This window comes from Poeciliopsis prolifica, unplaced genomic scaffold (genome assembly GCF_027474105.1).
Source record: "Poeciliopsis prolifica strain line A6 unplaced genomic scaffold, Auburn_PproV2 SCAFFOLD002, whole genome shotgun sequence".
Lineage (NCBI taxonomy): Eukaryota > Metazoa > Chordata > Actinopteri > Cyprinodontiformes > Poeciliidae > Poeciliopsis > Poeciliopsis prolifica.
The window spans coordinates 23,841,832-23,855,857 of record NW_026562377.1 but is presented as its reverse complement, the minus strand read 5'-3'; the positions used below and the strand labels follow the sequence as shown (position 1 = coordinate 23,855,857).

General features: G+C 39.6%; 1 protein-coding gene across 2 annotated transcripts in view; it reads right to left on the bottom strand.

Moving 5' to 3' along the window:
- The window catches only part of atp10a (ATPase phospholipid transporting 10A), a 34,995-nt gene extending 31,236 nt beyond the window's left edge, over nucleotides 1-3,759 (bottom strand). For both annotated transcript variants that reach the window (XM_055019999.1, XM_055020008.1), the window contains exon 1: nucleotides 3,108-3,759. In XM_055019999.1, coding sequence (XP_054875974.1) covers nucleotides 3,108-3,532 — 425 coding nt within the window. In that variant the 5' untranslated portion in view covers nucleotides 3,533-3,759. The remainder of the gene's footprint in view (nucleotides 1-3,107) is intronic.
- Nucleotides 3,760-14,026: the final 10,267 nt, after the last annotated feature.

The window sequence follows — 14,026 nt, the reverse complement described above, 5'->3', positions numbered from 1 at the left end:
GATATGAGATTTGTTGTCCCTATGATTGGCCTTCAAAAACTTTAATAGCTGGATGCTTTTCATTTGATGAAATTTTCTCCATGCATTATGGATTATACAATATTTACCTGTCAAAAACTGAAAACAGGCTATTTTTATAACTCTGAAAAATTTGAATAGATATGGAGTTTAATTTCCAGTTGAAACCAGATATTTACATACACCGAAAAACTTGGCGCCAAGATTTGTTTTTGTAACTTTCCTTGAATTTTGAAGCAGACATACATTTGGTCAGTATCAGAGATAACTGTCTTTTAAATTGTAGGACTTGAGTCAAACCTTCTGGGTTTCCTTCCACAAACTTCTATAAGTGAGAAGGACTATAAACCCAACTCAGTTCCAGCAGCTCTCAACAGAACTCCAGCAATCCATTGAGAGAAGCTTCTGGAAGGAAACCCGAAAGATTTGACCCAAGTGACAATTATCGCTGATACTGACCAAATGTATGTAAAGTTCTGAATTTGAAGTTACAACAATAAATCTTTGGAAAATGTGCCAATTTTTAGGCCTTTGGCAAATACAAATCATTTTGGTTATCCTAACTGACAGAAAACGAGACGTTTGGTCTTATTTAACTGCAGACAGTGGAAAAAATTGAAATTGGTACATGTAAGCTTCTGGTTTCAACTTTTTATTTATCAAAATATTAAAACTCCCGTTGGTGGGTCTGTATATGTTGGTCTCCTTCTTAGAGCCAGCAGAAAAAAATATATCCCTTTTATCTGATTTTGCTTACACACACCGAATTAAAAAAGCTGGATATTTTCAGTGTTGAAGCTCGTAGTGAACAAGAGACAATCCATGTTTTTCAGTCACAGCCCATTATGATCACTGGTCGAATGAACCATCGCCGACGTATTAAAACAATACGGTTCAAAACTTCAAAGCTAATATTTAGATTCCTTAAAAATTAAGGTCCAACTTCATTAGATTAACCCTCTAATTAAAAGGAATGTAGCTGCATGACAGAATTCCCATCATATGAACGCTGATTCGTAGTCCGTCATGTTTATGCATGAGCAGAGGTGTGCAGGGTACTGTATGAGTTTAGTCAGGTCAGCAGCTCCATAGGTTGGGATGTTTAGCATAATAAGACTGCCGCCGCCACAAAAGACAATCCAATTATGTCCAAACTTGACAACGACACGGGTCAAGTCTGTGTGCAAACACCTTGGAGCCGCCAAACACGGAGGAGCTTTTGATGCCTGTGAATTATGCTCTATAGAGGGAGGACGACAGTGCTGCTTTTCATTAGGGAAGAACAGTCTGGGCACACATACTCAGGAAACTGGTCAGAAACGGGCCATCAGGTTGGAAAGCCATTCAGACGAGTCGGAACCAAAAGCAAATGCTGCAGGATATACAAAACAATCTTTTGTATCTCTTTGACGGACATCTGTGGAGGATTTTATTGTTTCTAAGCTTTAGCCCTGAGGCCGGAAGAGTTGGATCTGGAAGTGACGATTCAGGTGACATGCATGAAGGCCAGCCGGTGTTATACCAGGTGATGGAAAGCACTGAAATTTTCTTTTTTTTCCAGCCGGTTACATTAAAAGCCACAAATGTCAATGTATTTCATAAGAATATTATGTGATGGATAGACCAGGACAAGGTAGTGCAAACTTGCTCAATGTCGACAATACTGGATTTTCAAAATTTTTTTAAACAAATGAAAATCTCAAACCCAGACTGATCAGCTAACTTAGTTTGTACGGTAATTTAATCTCAGAGTGAATTTGGCTTTTCTTTGAAGGCCTCTGAGATTTGTTGCAGAAAATCAGTGAACAAACAGTATCGGACAGGTCAGGGATAAACTCTGAACATACAGAGATCACTGATCCAAAAATGACATGACACACACCAGAGCTGAGCTTCAAAATACAATCTCAGATTGTTTTTATGCCATGTCCAATTTTCTTTTTTTTTTATCAAAAAAAAAAAAAGAATGGCTTTTATTTCTATCATCCCTTCTTTGAGATTGTAGTATCATGTCCAGGCAACAATAATATATTACCTAGCAAAATAATACTAAAAAGACAATTTTACAAGAAAAAAAATAGAAGAAATAATGATAAATAAACCTTAAAATGATCAGAAATTGATGTGATAAGCATTCTAATTTTGATTCTATTTTTCATACGTTGTTTAATTAAAAGCATTGCAGGCGTACTTTATTGTAGTCAAGTCTGTACAAGAACGTGTTTGATCCTCAAGATCCTTTTGACAAGCAGGTAAAAGTTTGTCTTTGACCAGGGAGCTAAAACGTTTAAATCTGGTAAATATTCTTCCAGTATCATTCATCTGAAAGCAAATTTTTTAGATTCAACAGAGAATTTGTGGCACAACCTGAAATCTGATGTTTACAAGTTTTAAATCTGCCTGAGCTCGAGTTTCATCCACGCATTTATTTCGGAAAACCCAACTTCCTCTTTACCTCTATGTTGTACTTTAATTTGGTAAATCACTTTCAATCCCACTGAAGTACACTGGTAGTAAACACACTATTAAGTACTTTTGTCTAGTTTCTAGTGCAAGTATCTTAGTACACTTAAATTAAGACAAAGCTAACTTAATAGTAACTCATCAGCAACATGTAGAAGCTTGTTTAAAGTAAATAATTCATTGATATTGATAAAATACCAGTTTCATTGGCAGATTCTCTCATCGTCTTCATTTATCTGCCAATGGAACTGCTACTTTTTTCATCAATATTAAGGAATTTCTTCCTTAAAACAAGCTCTTGTATCTCACTGAAAAGATGCTCCTAGGTTAGTTTAGCCTTATTTCAAGAGTATTCAGATATTTTGCGCAGGAAACGAGTCTAGAGTTGCTTGGTAGGATTTGGTGTTTTTTGCAGTGAGGAAGCAAGGAAAACAGCTGAATCGGCATGACTCGTTAGCAGGTATCTTAAAGACTGCCGTTTTTGATTTGTTTTGTTTCTTCCCCAAGTTTCCGTCACCAACTGATGTGAGTGGACCAGATGCATGGGAGCAGGACGGCTTGCGCGTCTGCAACGAGGCAGAAAGCGTCCAGGCTGAGGATCCAGGCGGACTGCAGGCCGGCCTTACCTGCTGTAGACCAGGCAGTCCATGTGATTGATCTCTGTGTCCGACCGGTGCCTCCTGTAGTCCTCCCACAGGTCCTTAATGGCAGTGACGGACAGGATGAAGACCACGGGAGCCAGAGAAAGTTCGGGTTGGAAGGCGTTGACGACCGGGACGAAGTTGAGCAGAGCGATGAAGACGAAGTAAACATTAGCAAAGCGGTGGAACTGCTCGAAGAGGTTCTTGGGCAGGAATGACAGCACGGTGTACTTGGTGGTCTTGATTTTGTTGCTAGCGTAGTGTCTGTTGGGGTTCTCATCTCCCTTGGCGTTGTCGTAGTGGATGTTGGCGTGAACGGTCCTGGTTTTGTTCTCCTTCGGCCTTTTCTTTCGCTGCCCTTTGGCTCTTGAAACGTTGTCCATCCCGGCGTCTTCGCCGTCTCGCGCCATCGTCTGACGCTGCCTCAAACTTTTCCACTGTTACCGTTTTCACACAAAAACACCACCGAAAACCGGAGGCTATGTTATCATTCTTTTAGCGAAGGGGAAAAACAAAACAAAAAGTTAACCCAAGTTGTTTGCTTCGGTCACGAAAACCTCTCCTTTTTATCCATGTCGACTTCTGCTCTGACGACAGGAAAACTTTTGCGTGTTTGGCTTCTTTTTTTCCCCCTGCCTGTTTGGAAGGATGCTCGGGGAGCAGGGAGGGCTGGAGCGCAGATCTGTAGAACACATGGATGGGTCACAGGGGGAGGCCGCGAGCTAACGGTTTGCTTACAGATCAGCGACTGCGCACAGTTTTAGCATAATGGGGTGGTTGTGAGTGGGTTACGGGTCGCACTCTTGTGGAAATCTGACCCGGTGGCCCCTCCTCGACCCAGCCTTTTTCTCTCTCTCTTTTTTTTTTGCCACGCGGTATAATTTCGTTTACACGGCCAGCAGGAAGACTGAAAAAGCTGAATTGTTCTTGTCAAATGTGTCATAAAGTTTTTTATGTGTAAATCGCTTCGGTTTTACAACATTCTTACCTAATAAATAATCAAAATAAAAAAGCTAAAAAGCCGTAAAATGACTTTGCAATTTGTAATGTACAAACTTTGTGGAATTTGGCATACTACTGCCACCAATAAAAATAAAAATAATATCAAATTTATGGGTTTTTAAATGTATTGCACAAAATGCAAAAAAAAGAGAGAGAAAAAAAAGAAATTAAAGGGATAGTATCGTGAAATCGACTTGAGCTTTTCATCATGTTATAATGTTATTCACTCATCAAAAACATAGGTGGAGTGTTGCTTTATTCTTTCATGCATTTTTGAGAAATCCTTCAATCTCCCCTGGTGGCCATTTTGGGTGCAGAAGCGTTTGGTCTCACCTAGCACCGCCTTTTTCACAAAGCTCCAGTCTCCAAGCAGAGCGTCTGCTTCATATGCAGCTGCCCCACTCAGCTCCTTCAGAATAGCCAGCAGCAATTAGCAAACACCAGGTGGAGCTGAGCATCAACTGAGCTCATCACACGAGCTACTTCTCAGTTCAACACTGGTGAAAATGTTGTTAAAGGGTTAATAGAGGAGCCATGTTGTGATGACTTCCTGAAGGCAGAGTTTCAGAAAAAGCAGGGGATCTTAAAGAGAGAGAGGCCCGAATTCAAGAGGTTTTGAAATTACAAGGTCAAATTTTTTTTAAGTTATTTTTGATATACAATTTAATAACAACTGAAGGTAATAGAGTTACAAGGTTGTGATATAAAATGGCAATATACCTGGAAAATATGTAATACTGCCACTTTAAAAAAAAAGGAAAAAGAGAGCGATACCGCAAATGTTTTTTCTTTGTCACCCTTAAATGTTTCAGATCACATTTTTCCCAAACGTTTTCTTGCCGAACAGCATTAACCTTTGACTAGGAACTCCCTTTGCAAACCAACATGCAAAGCTACAAAACATGTAACAATTTTCAGAATGTTTTTTTATTTTCTTTTTTGTATTCAATATTCAATAACTAATACATTCATTTACCATGAATGCCACCTTATGCCTTGTGATTTTAGGTTGCTGCAAACGTGTTTTTTTTTTTATCAGATAACGTGATCTGACTTGTACCAGACAATGCAATTTTTATTATTACAAAGCCCTCTTCTTATTATATGGAAATATGTAATATAGTATACATCTAAATAAAATTTAATTAAATTCCCACAGTTCTTAGCTCTATTTTTTTTGGTCATTCATATTTTTCTATTACTTGAGGAGCAAAACAGTTTCTACGAATTTGACTAGCAGACAGAAAATAAGAATTAGACATAACATTTGAATCAATAATTTTAACTTCTGTTTTTGTGAACGTGATTGAAAAAACAACAACAAAATTACAGTGAAGATTTTAAGAAAAAACATTTGGAGATGAAATAAAATTTATTTTTGCACATTTCTTTCTCTGATCTTTCCTCCAACTTTCTGAAGTCAACACAGCGCCCCCTGGCGGCCTGCACCTTGAAAAACACAGTTTTAGATCATCAACCAAAGTTTGATGATCAGACAAGTCATAACAAGACTAAAGCTTAAGCAAACTTTAAAAAAAAATTTAAAAAAAAGTCAGTCCATTTGTATTTGTCTTTGAATAAACACACACACACAAAAAATCATACTTATTATGAAACACGATGGTGGTTGTTTGATGACTTGAGGACATTTCAAGTCCATTGTCCATTGTTCAGCCATAGTAAACACACTTATTGAATAGGAGTACAATGATCTAAAGAAAACCAAATCATCCACCTCTGAATAGCTAAAAACAGACAAAGTGAAGGTTCTGGAGGGGCTTAGTTAAAGTCTGGGCTTAAATTAGACTGAAATGCTGTGACATGTCCAAAGACATGCAATTCATGCTCAAAAATGGGCCAACATTTTTCCACGGAGATGTAAAAAGTTTTCACAACCAGTTGTTAGAATTGGAGCCCAATTAGATTTTCACATTAGGCCAAAATATTTGGAACAGCTTTTTTTACCCGACACCATTTGAAAGCTGGATCTTTTGGGGGTTTTTTTTCCAAATGTATGACTAAAAGTTGTTTTTGTCTGACATAAAAACTTGTGTAAACCTAAATACAGAAAGACAACATCATGTAATTTGTTTCCTACCAGGGGTCGGAAACAAACCGACCCCTTTCAACACCTGGTAGTGTTTTAAACACTACCAGGTGACAGATACACTATCTTTGACAGATACCATGAAAACTATGTTATGGGGAAACACCCCAAAAGGAACCAGTCACCCATCTCGCCCTCTATAAACCCAAAGGACAGGCCTCTGAAAGTGCTGAAATATTAGCTCCTCCTGAGGCTGACTGGCCTCTCAGCCAGCAGGTTCACTGGAGGTGATAAATCAAAGGCCTATTGCAGGGGGGTCTCCAGCAATTTGCTACAGCACCGTCCAGCTGTTGGGCCAAAAAATAATGGCTGATTGTACACTGCGGCGTCTTGGCGTTGAGAACAATTCAATTTCCACATGATGAATGAGCAGAGAGAGATTGGTGCTAAGAGAACCGGCTGAGTACGGCCTCCAAACGCCCAGCTGCCGCACTGAAAGAGACAGCAGAAAAAAAACCCTAAAGGGTTATGATTTTTTTTTCCCTCCAGGAAAATAAAATAATTCTAAGGTGAGACAGATTTTGTACACTTTGTCTGCTTCGGTTTAAACAGGACAGAAACAATTTTATCTGGGCACTGCAGTGGTATTAACTGTGTATTTGTACTTTAGTGCTGTGAGTTATTGAAGAACCACTGGAGTTACAGGTGCAAGTCTTTCGACATCTCCTTCTTTCCCCCCATTTTTCTTAAAGTGGCAGTATTATTTATATTCAAGACATGTCATGCAATTTCCTAGCACAATTAATTATCTTCAGTGGCTATAAAAATTGCGTATATATCGGATATGACTTCAAATAAATTTAACCTTGTAATTTTGAAACCTTGAATTTGGGCCTTGGTACCTTTAAGAAGTTCCCACTTTTTCTGAAACTCTGCTTTCAGGAAGTGATCACAACATGGTTACTCTAATCCTTTAAAAACAATTTTACCGGCATTGCACTGAGCTCCTATGATGAGCTCAGCAGATGCTCAGTTCCAGCAGGTGTTTGCTAATTACTACTGGCTAGTTTGAAGGAGCTGAGTGAGGAACTGGTGAAGGGTGGCTGCTCTGTGAGTCAGAAGTTTGGCAATTAATCATTCATATGCAGAAACATTTTATAGATGACCTTGTGTTAATTAGTACCCTGAGCTTCTCAGTGTGGTTTCATGCTTTTCTTTTTGTTTCTCTCGCTTTCTGCAGAGGCAGATGTCTGGTGTGTTTTCTCCGACTCTCTTTATCCTTCCTTCTCTCCTCTATTCTTCTCACCCTCTTTCACTTTTAACTTTTTACTCCACTTAACCCCTGTTTCCCCTGCCCTTTCATTTTGTTTCTGCGTCCACACCATTTGAAATCCCAAAGCAAAACTCAAAGCAATTTCCAATAGCGCTAAAGCCGTAACGCTCCACTTGTGAAAGTGAATCTGTGAAGACCATTCAGATCCAAGTATGTATCTTATGACAGATAATAACATCAAATATACTGTTTACATGACAGAACAGATTTATATGAACATTTTTGTCTTCTCAAGTTTCATATTATGTACTTAACAAAAAAGTTTTTCTACTCAATTGAACATCCTTTGGATCAGCACACACTGTTTTCCTTTCTGATAACAGCACAGTGTTTGACAATCTTGTGCCACATATCATTCTTAATCTTGTTGTTGACATATTTTGAGCACTTTTTGCTCTTTTGAGCGAACGTACACACATTGTAAACTAAATTATATTTCTATGCGATTCAATTGCTCTATTCTATTGAGAAATACTCTCAATTCTCTGAGATGTTCAAAGCTTGGAATGCTGTTTGGTAACCAGCTCAGAATTGTAAAAAAAAAAAAAAAAAAAAAAAAAAAATCCATTACTATCCTGCTTGGATACAACACGGTCTCGACCATGTTTAATGTATTTTTTTTTTCTGTGATCAAAAGTTGATAACATTACTTGGAAGGCAGCTGACTTAATGCCTCGGAGAAGAAAAGAGGTCACCAGATGCAGACATTGTGCATCCTGCCAGAAGAGGGCATGATACTCCAATGAGGCACTCTACCACATGTAAGAATGGGTAACTTTAGAAGAAAAATAAATCATTTTTCTTCCCTCTAACTACAGATTTTCACTATATAGCTCTTTGATAAACATATCTGGACTGGAATGTCTAGGAAACTGGAAGTTTATACCATTTCCATGCCAGGAAGGTCAAGCAAACAAAATGTTTTATTTGCTGCATTTGCGCCATAGCTCTTCCCGAGAGACCTAAAGGCTTTCCATCCTGTGAGTTTTACCCTGTTTTATTTATTCATCCAGCTTACAGGTTACTCTTGTCCGCCCAACGTTTCCTGGGTGATGAAAACACTTTTTTTTTCTTCTTTCAGTTCTGAGTTTTGCCAGAAACTCAGATCTGCTGATATGCTAATGTGTATTCACCTTTACACTCTTCAAACTTTTATTTTTCCTGCAGTGTCCATGCAACACATTTCGAGACATACACACCAGCATAGCCCTCGTTTTCATAAATCAGAGCCAATGTGCCACCGTGACTCGACAAAGGTATTTCATTTTGATTGGTTGCGTGTCAGTAGCATGTCAGCATCTGAATCGCCGTGTTCTGATTAAGTAGGTCGACTCTGACGAATGTGCGAGAGAAAATGTGAAAAAGCATTTGTCTGACCGACTAAAAAACACCGTCCTCCCCCCTTTTTACAAAGAATACAGAAGATGGATGATTTTTGTAGTCTGTTTTTACATAGATAAGCAATAGTAAAGTCTGTTCCTGTCTAGGTGAGTCACCAATGAAGCTGGTGACTTTGTTGAAGCTGCAGATAACTCTGTAAGGTTTGATGAACAGCAACTCCAGGCCTTCATGACAAAAGTTATCAGTTTGCAGATGCTATGGCTCAGGAAATAATTTATTACGAGCCTTCTCGTGTTCTTATAGAGTGCTTCGATTTCAGGTTTGTTTTCCATTGACACTAAAAAGCTCCAATTCTCACAACCAAAGATTTGTGTTAGATTCGGTGCAGCACCAGAGCGTAGAGTTTGATCTGTTACAATTATCCTCTGAGGACTGCTATTTTTCCCTCTTCGCCATGCTTTCAGTTCTGCAGACGTGTTCCTAGTCCCAGCCGGTTTGTTTCGTTCCGATGCACTTTCTTGTACTTCCCCACCCGTTTCTGAAAGGATTGTGACTCTGCTCATGCAGCACATTTCAGAGGCTGATTGTTGCCTTTTTTTTCGCTGCTTGGGCTATTCTGTAACTCAGGTTTTCTGCATTTGCATTTCAGCAACGTTGTAGCACACATTGCATCGGATCTGCACGCATTAATCTAAAAGCATAGAGTAAGCCACGCTTAACCAAGGTCTGCTCTGTAGTGCGAGTTTAATCAACAGTAATCGACAGATCAGTGTGTACTGATCCACACTCACACTCACACTCACACACACGCACCCCCCCCCCCCCACACACACACACACACATCACACACACACACAAATATATATATATATATATATATATATATATATAATTATATATATATATATATATATATATATATATATATATATATATATATATATATATATATATTAGTGTTTTATTAAACCTTTTTCAGGGTGGAATAGTAATCTTCAGTTATTGTTAAAAGCTAGAATTGGGCACACATGATTTTCTCCCATCCATGTACAGTCAATATTTTGTACGGAACAAAATATGGGGCAACTTTTTTCTTTTGTGTTCTCGTAATAATGTACCAGTTGACCTAAAGTCGTTTTGCTGTGATACGGGGATTTTGTAAGTCTTTTCCATGCATGTTGATCTCATTAGTGAGATGTCTGAATGCTTATCGTTAGGATACAAAGGTGTGACAAACTTATGTGCAAATTGCCAAAGCAAAGCAGGTCAAACACGGGCTTTCCATCTCTTTCCATTCCTTGTGAGACAGACAGAAACTTTCTGTGAAAAGGAAACATAACTTCCTTTTGAACAATAGTTGAACTAGTTCAAACTTTGGAGTTATTTTTGTGTATAATAAAATTACCCAACAGTGTTGACTGTGTGCTTTAGTGTTGGCAGTCCCATCTCAGCCTCACACAAACAAACATGAACACGCAGTAGCAGATCGATTATCAAACTGCTCTTTTTGCATCTAAGTGATAAGAATGTGTATGCACATTTTCACTGAGGAACTTTGAAGGCATTTGCAAGTTCAGAATGACATTTGAAGTCACTGTGACCATTTACAAAATACACATCAGTTTATTTGCTAATTTAGTGCAAGGAAACCCCAAAAAAAAAAAACTCTCCATGTCTCCGAGGGGGCTCTGTATCTTCTTAACGCGACCCAACCCTCAAAGGAACAGCTTGGGTTGTTGAATTCACTCAACGATGTTGTTGCATCAGAAAAAGGGAATTTTTTGTGACTTTAACAAGTCAGAATTTTCAAGTTAAACTTACCAAAATGTGCCAGGTTTGAAACTTGCATGTTAATTGATTTGGACAGAGCCCAATCTGTTTAGTTCAACAATCGACTGAGTTTATGTTTTTTTTTTTGTTTTTTTGTTTTTTGAGTGTAGTTTATTGCTGGTGGCAATGAGGCCGAGTTGTTGAATGTTTGGGTTTTGCCACGAAAAGCCTTTCACGTAAAGCGAATCAAGTGCATGTCACAACACTGACCCGTAACGCTTTTCTCCAAGCAAAACTAGAATTAAACTACAGTCTAACATTCACATCGCTCATTAACCCCAGTGAGCCTTTGGATATGTCGTCTCTGTGGCCAATTTAAATCGGGCCAATTTGTCTCCCGTACAACAAAACCGGAGCGCTGCTCCCGCCTAAACGCCGTCGTTTGGGTCAAACCAGCCGACTTCAGCGAGGAGTTGAATCTTATAATAAGGAAGCCCAGGGAGATGATCATTTTCAACTCATCTCCATCGGAATGGCAACATGCTTTCCTTTAATTAACCAGACCGGTGTGCACTTTGTGAACTCACGGGAGAAACCTCCATTCAATTAGTTTTCTCATTAAACGCCAGTCAGACTCAGCGTGCTTTGCACACACTGCTGTTGCTCCTCATCTCCGCCAATAAAAAGCACACAAACACACACCGTAAACACGTCTGAGAGTTTTTTTGAAGTAGGTGTTATTTAAGTCAACACCAGGCTCTTTCGGCGGAGCTGGAGGGAAGGACCGCAACGTCCTCTGGAACGCAAACTCTGACTGATTCAGCTCCGAGCAAGTTTCAAGATGTTTCAATGGACATCCATGAGATCCACTGTGTTATGATGGAAGCTACACATGTTGTAAACAGACAGCAAAAGGCTTGGGCGTTTCACTGACAAGAGTTTTCCATTATCTTGGTGGTTACTTTTTCTGTGAAGGTAAAATACACAAAATTTGCTTCAGGATTTGGAAAAGTTCTTCTGGACATACATCTAGAACTGCTCCCTTACTGTCCTGAACGTGTACAAAACTTCGTATAAGAATTGAGCTCCTCCACCTTCTCTGCAAAATGCAGAAACACATAACTTAGCCATGAACAACCAATCAGAGCCAGGAGGAGGGGCTTAATGTTGTTAATCAATCTTCTGTACACACTGTTCACACATTCCCCCTTTCTCTCTTCCAGATAACAGAGCCTGTCATGAATGGTAAGGCTAGCTAGCATGGCCACTGATGATGGCGGATAAACAGTTTTCTTGTATCTTTAGGCTGTTTGTCTGCCATTAGTACATTTAGCAGCACGAACACTAGCAGGATTAGCATCGCTAAAACCCTCCTCCTCTTGGCTCTGATTGGTGGTTTTTGACCGGGAGCGGTGCACATCTATAGTTGGCAATTGTAAAGCTGGGAGGAGCTTGGCTTTTTCACACGTTATGTGTCTCATGCTGCAGTGAAAGGGTGACAGTTTTAGCAAATATGTAAAAACCTTTAAAACAAAAACAACATACTGCAGCTTTGGATGGAAATTTTCCTTTCCAGGGTCGCCAGATGCATGCTCAGAGCAGGGGACTGCAGCAAAATGTCTGACTCCATGTAGTCGGCTGGGTTTGATTGGGAAGAACAATATGTTAACCAATTTCTGTTGCTTGTGTTTTTTGCTGCTGTTGTTGCTGTGGTACAGTACAGTGAAACAACCCCAGTTTTTCAGAGTTTCGCTTTGCCCTCTCAGATGATCGTCATCCAGTCATGGGAAGATTTAGCCGACTGCTCCTTGAATGCGTAATGCGGTCGGATGCCAGTCGGGCAGAGAGGCCCCCGATAAATCAAAGTAATTAAGTCAATAATTGATTTGATGAATCTCCCTACACAATGGAGACGGTTTTGCCGAGTGTGCAGAAACGTGCAGCCCGGCAGGGACTGGGGGGAAATTCACCCTGAGGAGAAGTCTGGCATGAACTATTTGCACATTCGGCTGAAAGGTGAAGCACCTTTAATTACTAAACGCCAAGATGAGTTTGCAAGATTAGTTTTTTTTTTAAAATAAGAAACCTTTCTACCAGAGCCGATAATCATGTGCATAACCTGAAGCACATGTGATGTTTACCATTTAAATTTGTTTCCATTTTGGGCCATATCAAAAGTCTGAATGTTCTGGTTGTGCCAGGATGTGTTGATAAAACCGTTAAACTGGAACATATCAATGATCAGCATCCAATACGCATTTCTTAAAATGAAATGATATTAATCAGACTGATAAGTCCACTCAGGATTTCATGATTGTTTTTGTGTATCTTTGCAACCAAAATCACAGACTTTCTTGCGCTAATTTAGAAATATTTTTAAGGAATTTTCACAGTGTTTGCGCTAATGTGGCTTTTTATTAATCGCTGTATCAAACACGGACTATAGCTGCAAGTAAGGCTGAGACAGCAGTCACTTAGATCCGATGTTTTTGGCAAATTTTGTGAAAACTTTGCAGTAAAATTAGGAAGAAAAAAAATGCAGGGATCTGCTGATGCTGTGTGAATTTTGCAGATTTGTGAAAAACTGGAGGGACTTATTGATGCAATTTGGAGTCTGGAGGGCCACATGAAAAGCCACGGCGGGCCACATTTGGGCCCCCGGGTCTCGAGTTTGATACATGTGATTGAACTGCTCACTTTGGCGCGGCGCATCACCAAACATCAAGTCTGATTTTCTCCTAAAATCTCAAGAGACTTTCAGTAGATGGGAACACGAGGCTGGGCTCAGCCTGGAGCATCTAAAGTGTGTAGAAATTGAAGTAGCTCATGCTGAGGCAGACAGAGGGATGACAGAGGGTTAAGAAGAAGAAGAACGGCAACCTGAAGGGAAGAGCAGCTGTGATCACAGTCTAATTATGGGACAGTGATGATAAAAACACAGAAACGTTTCAGTGCTCTTTAGTTTGACCTTTCCTGCCCGAAAGTAATTAATGACCAGATGCTCTAAATAAAAGCAGATGCAAATGTTTGACTGTAAAACGCATGGACTTGATGACGAAGCAAAAGAATAAGTGTGGAATATGATTTGAGGCGCTGAATTAACGGCACAGTGCGCCGCGGACACGGTCTCACACATCAGTCACACGTTTACACATTGCATGTGGGAGGAAGGAGGTGCCACCGGCTGGTTGTTGTCGAAGCCGGTAAATGACTAAGTGCGTTTAACCCTGGAATAAACTTTGCAGAAGTCTCCACAACCCTTTGACTTTTTCATGCTTTGTCACGAGTCCAAACGCCGATGTTCTCGGCTCTTTTATCAGACACCTATTTCTTCCGACACACCTGACATGTTTTGACAGCATACCTCCATCTTTGTCAATTGCAAAAAAAAGTTTTTGTTTTTTGGTTTCC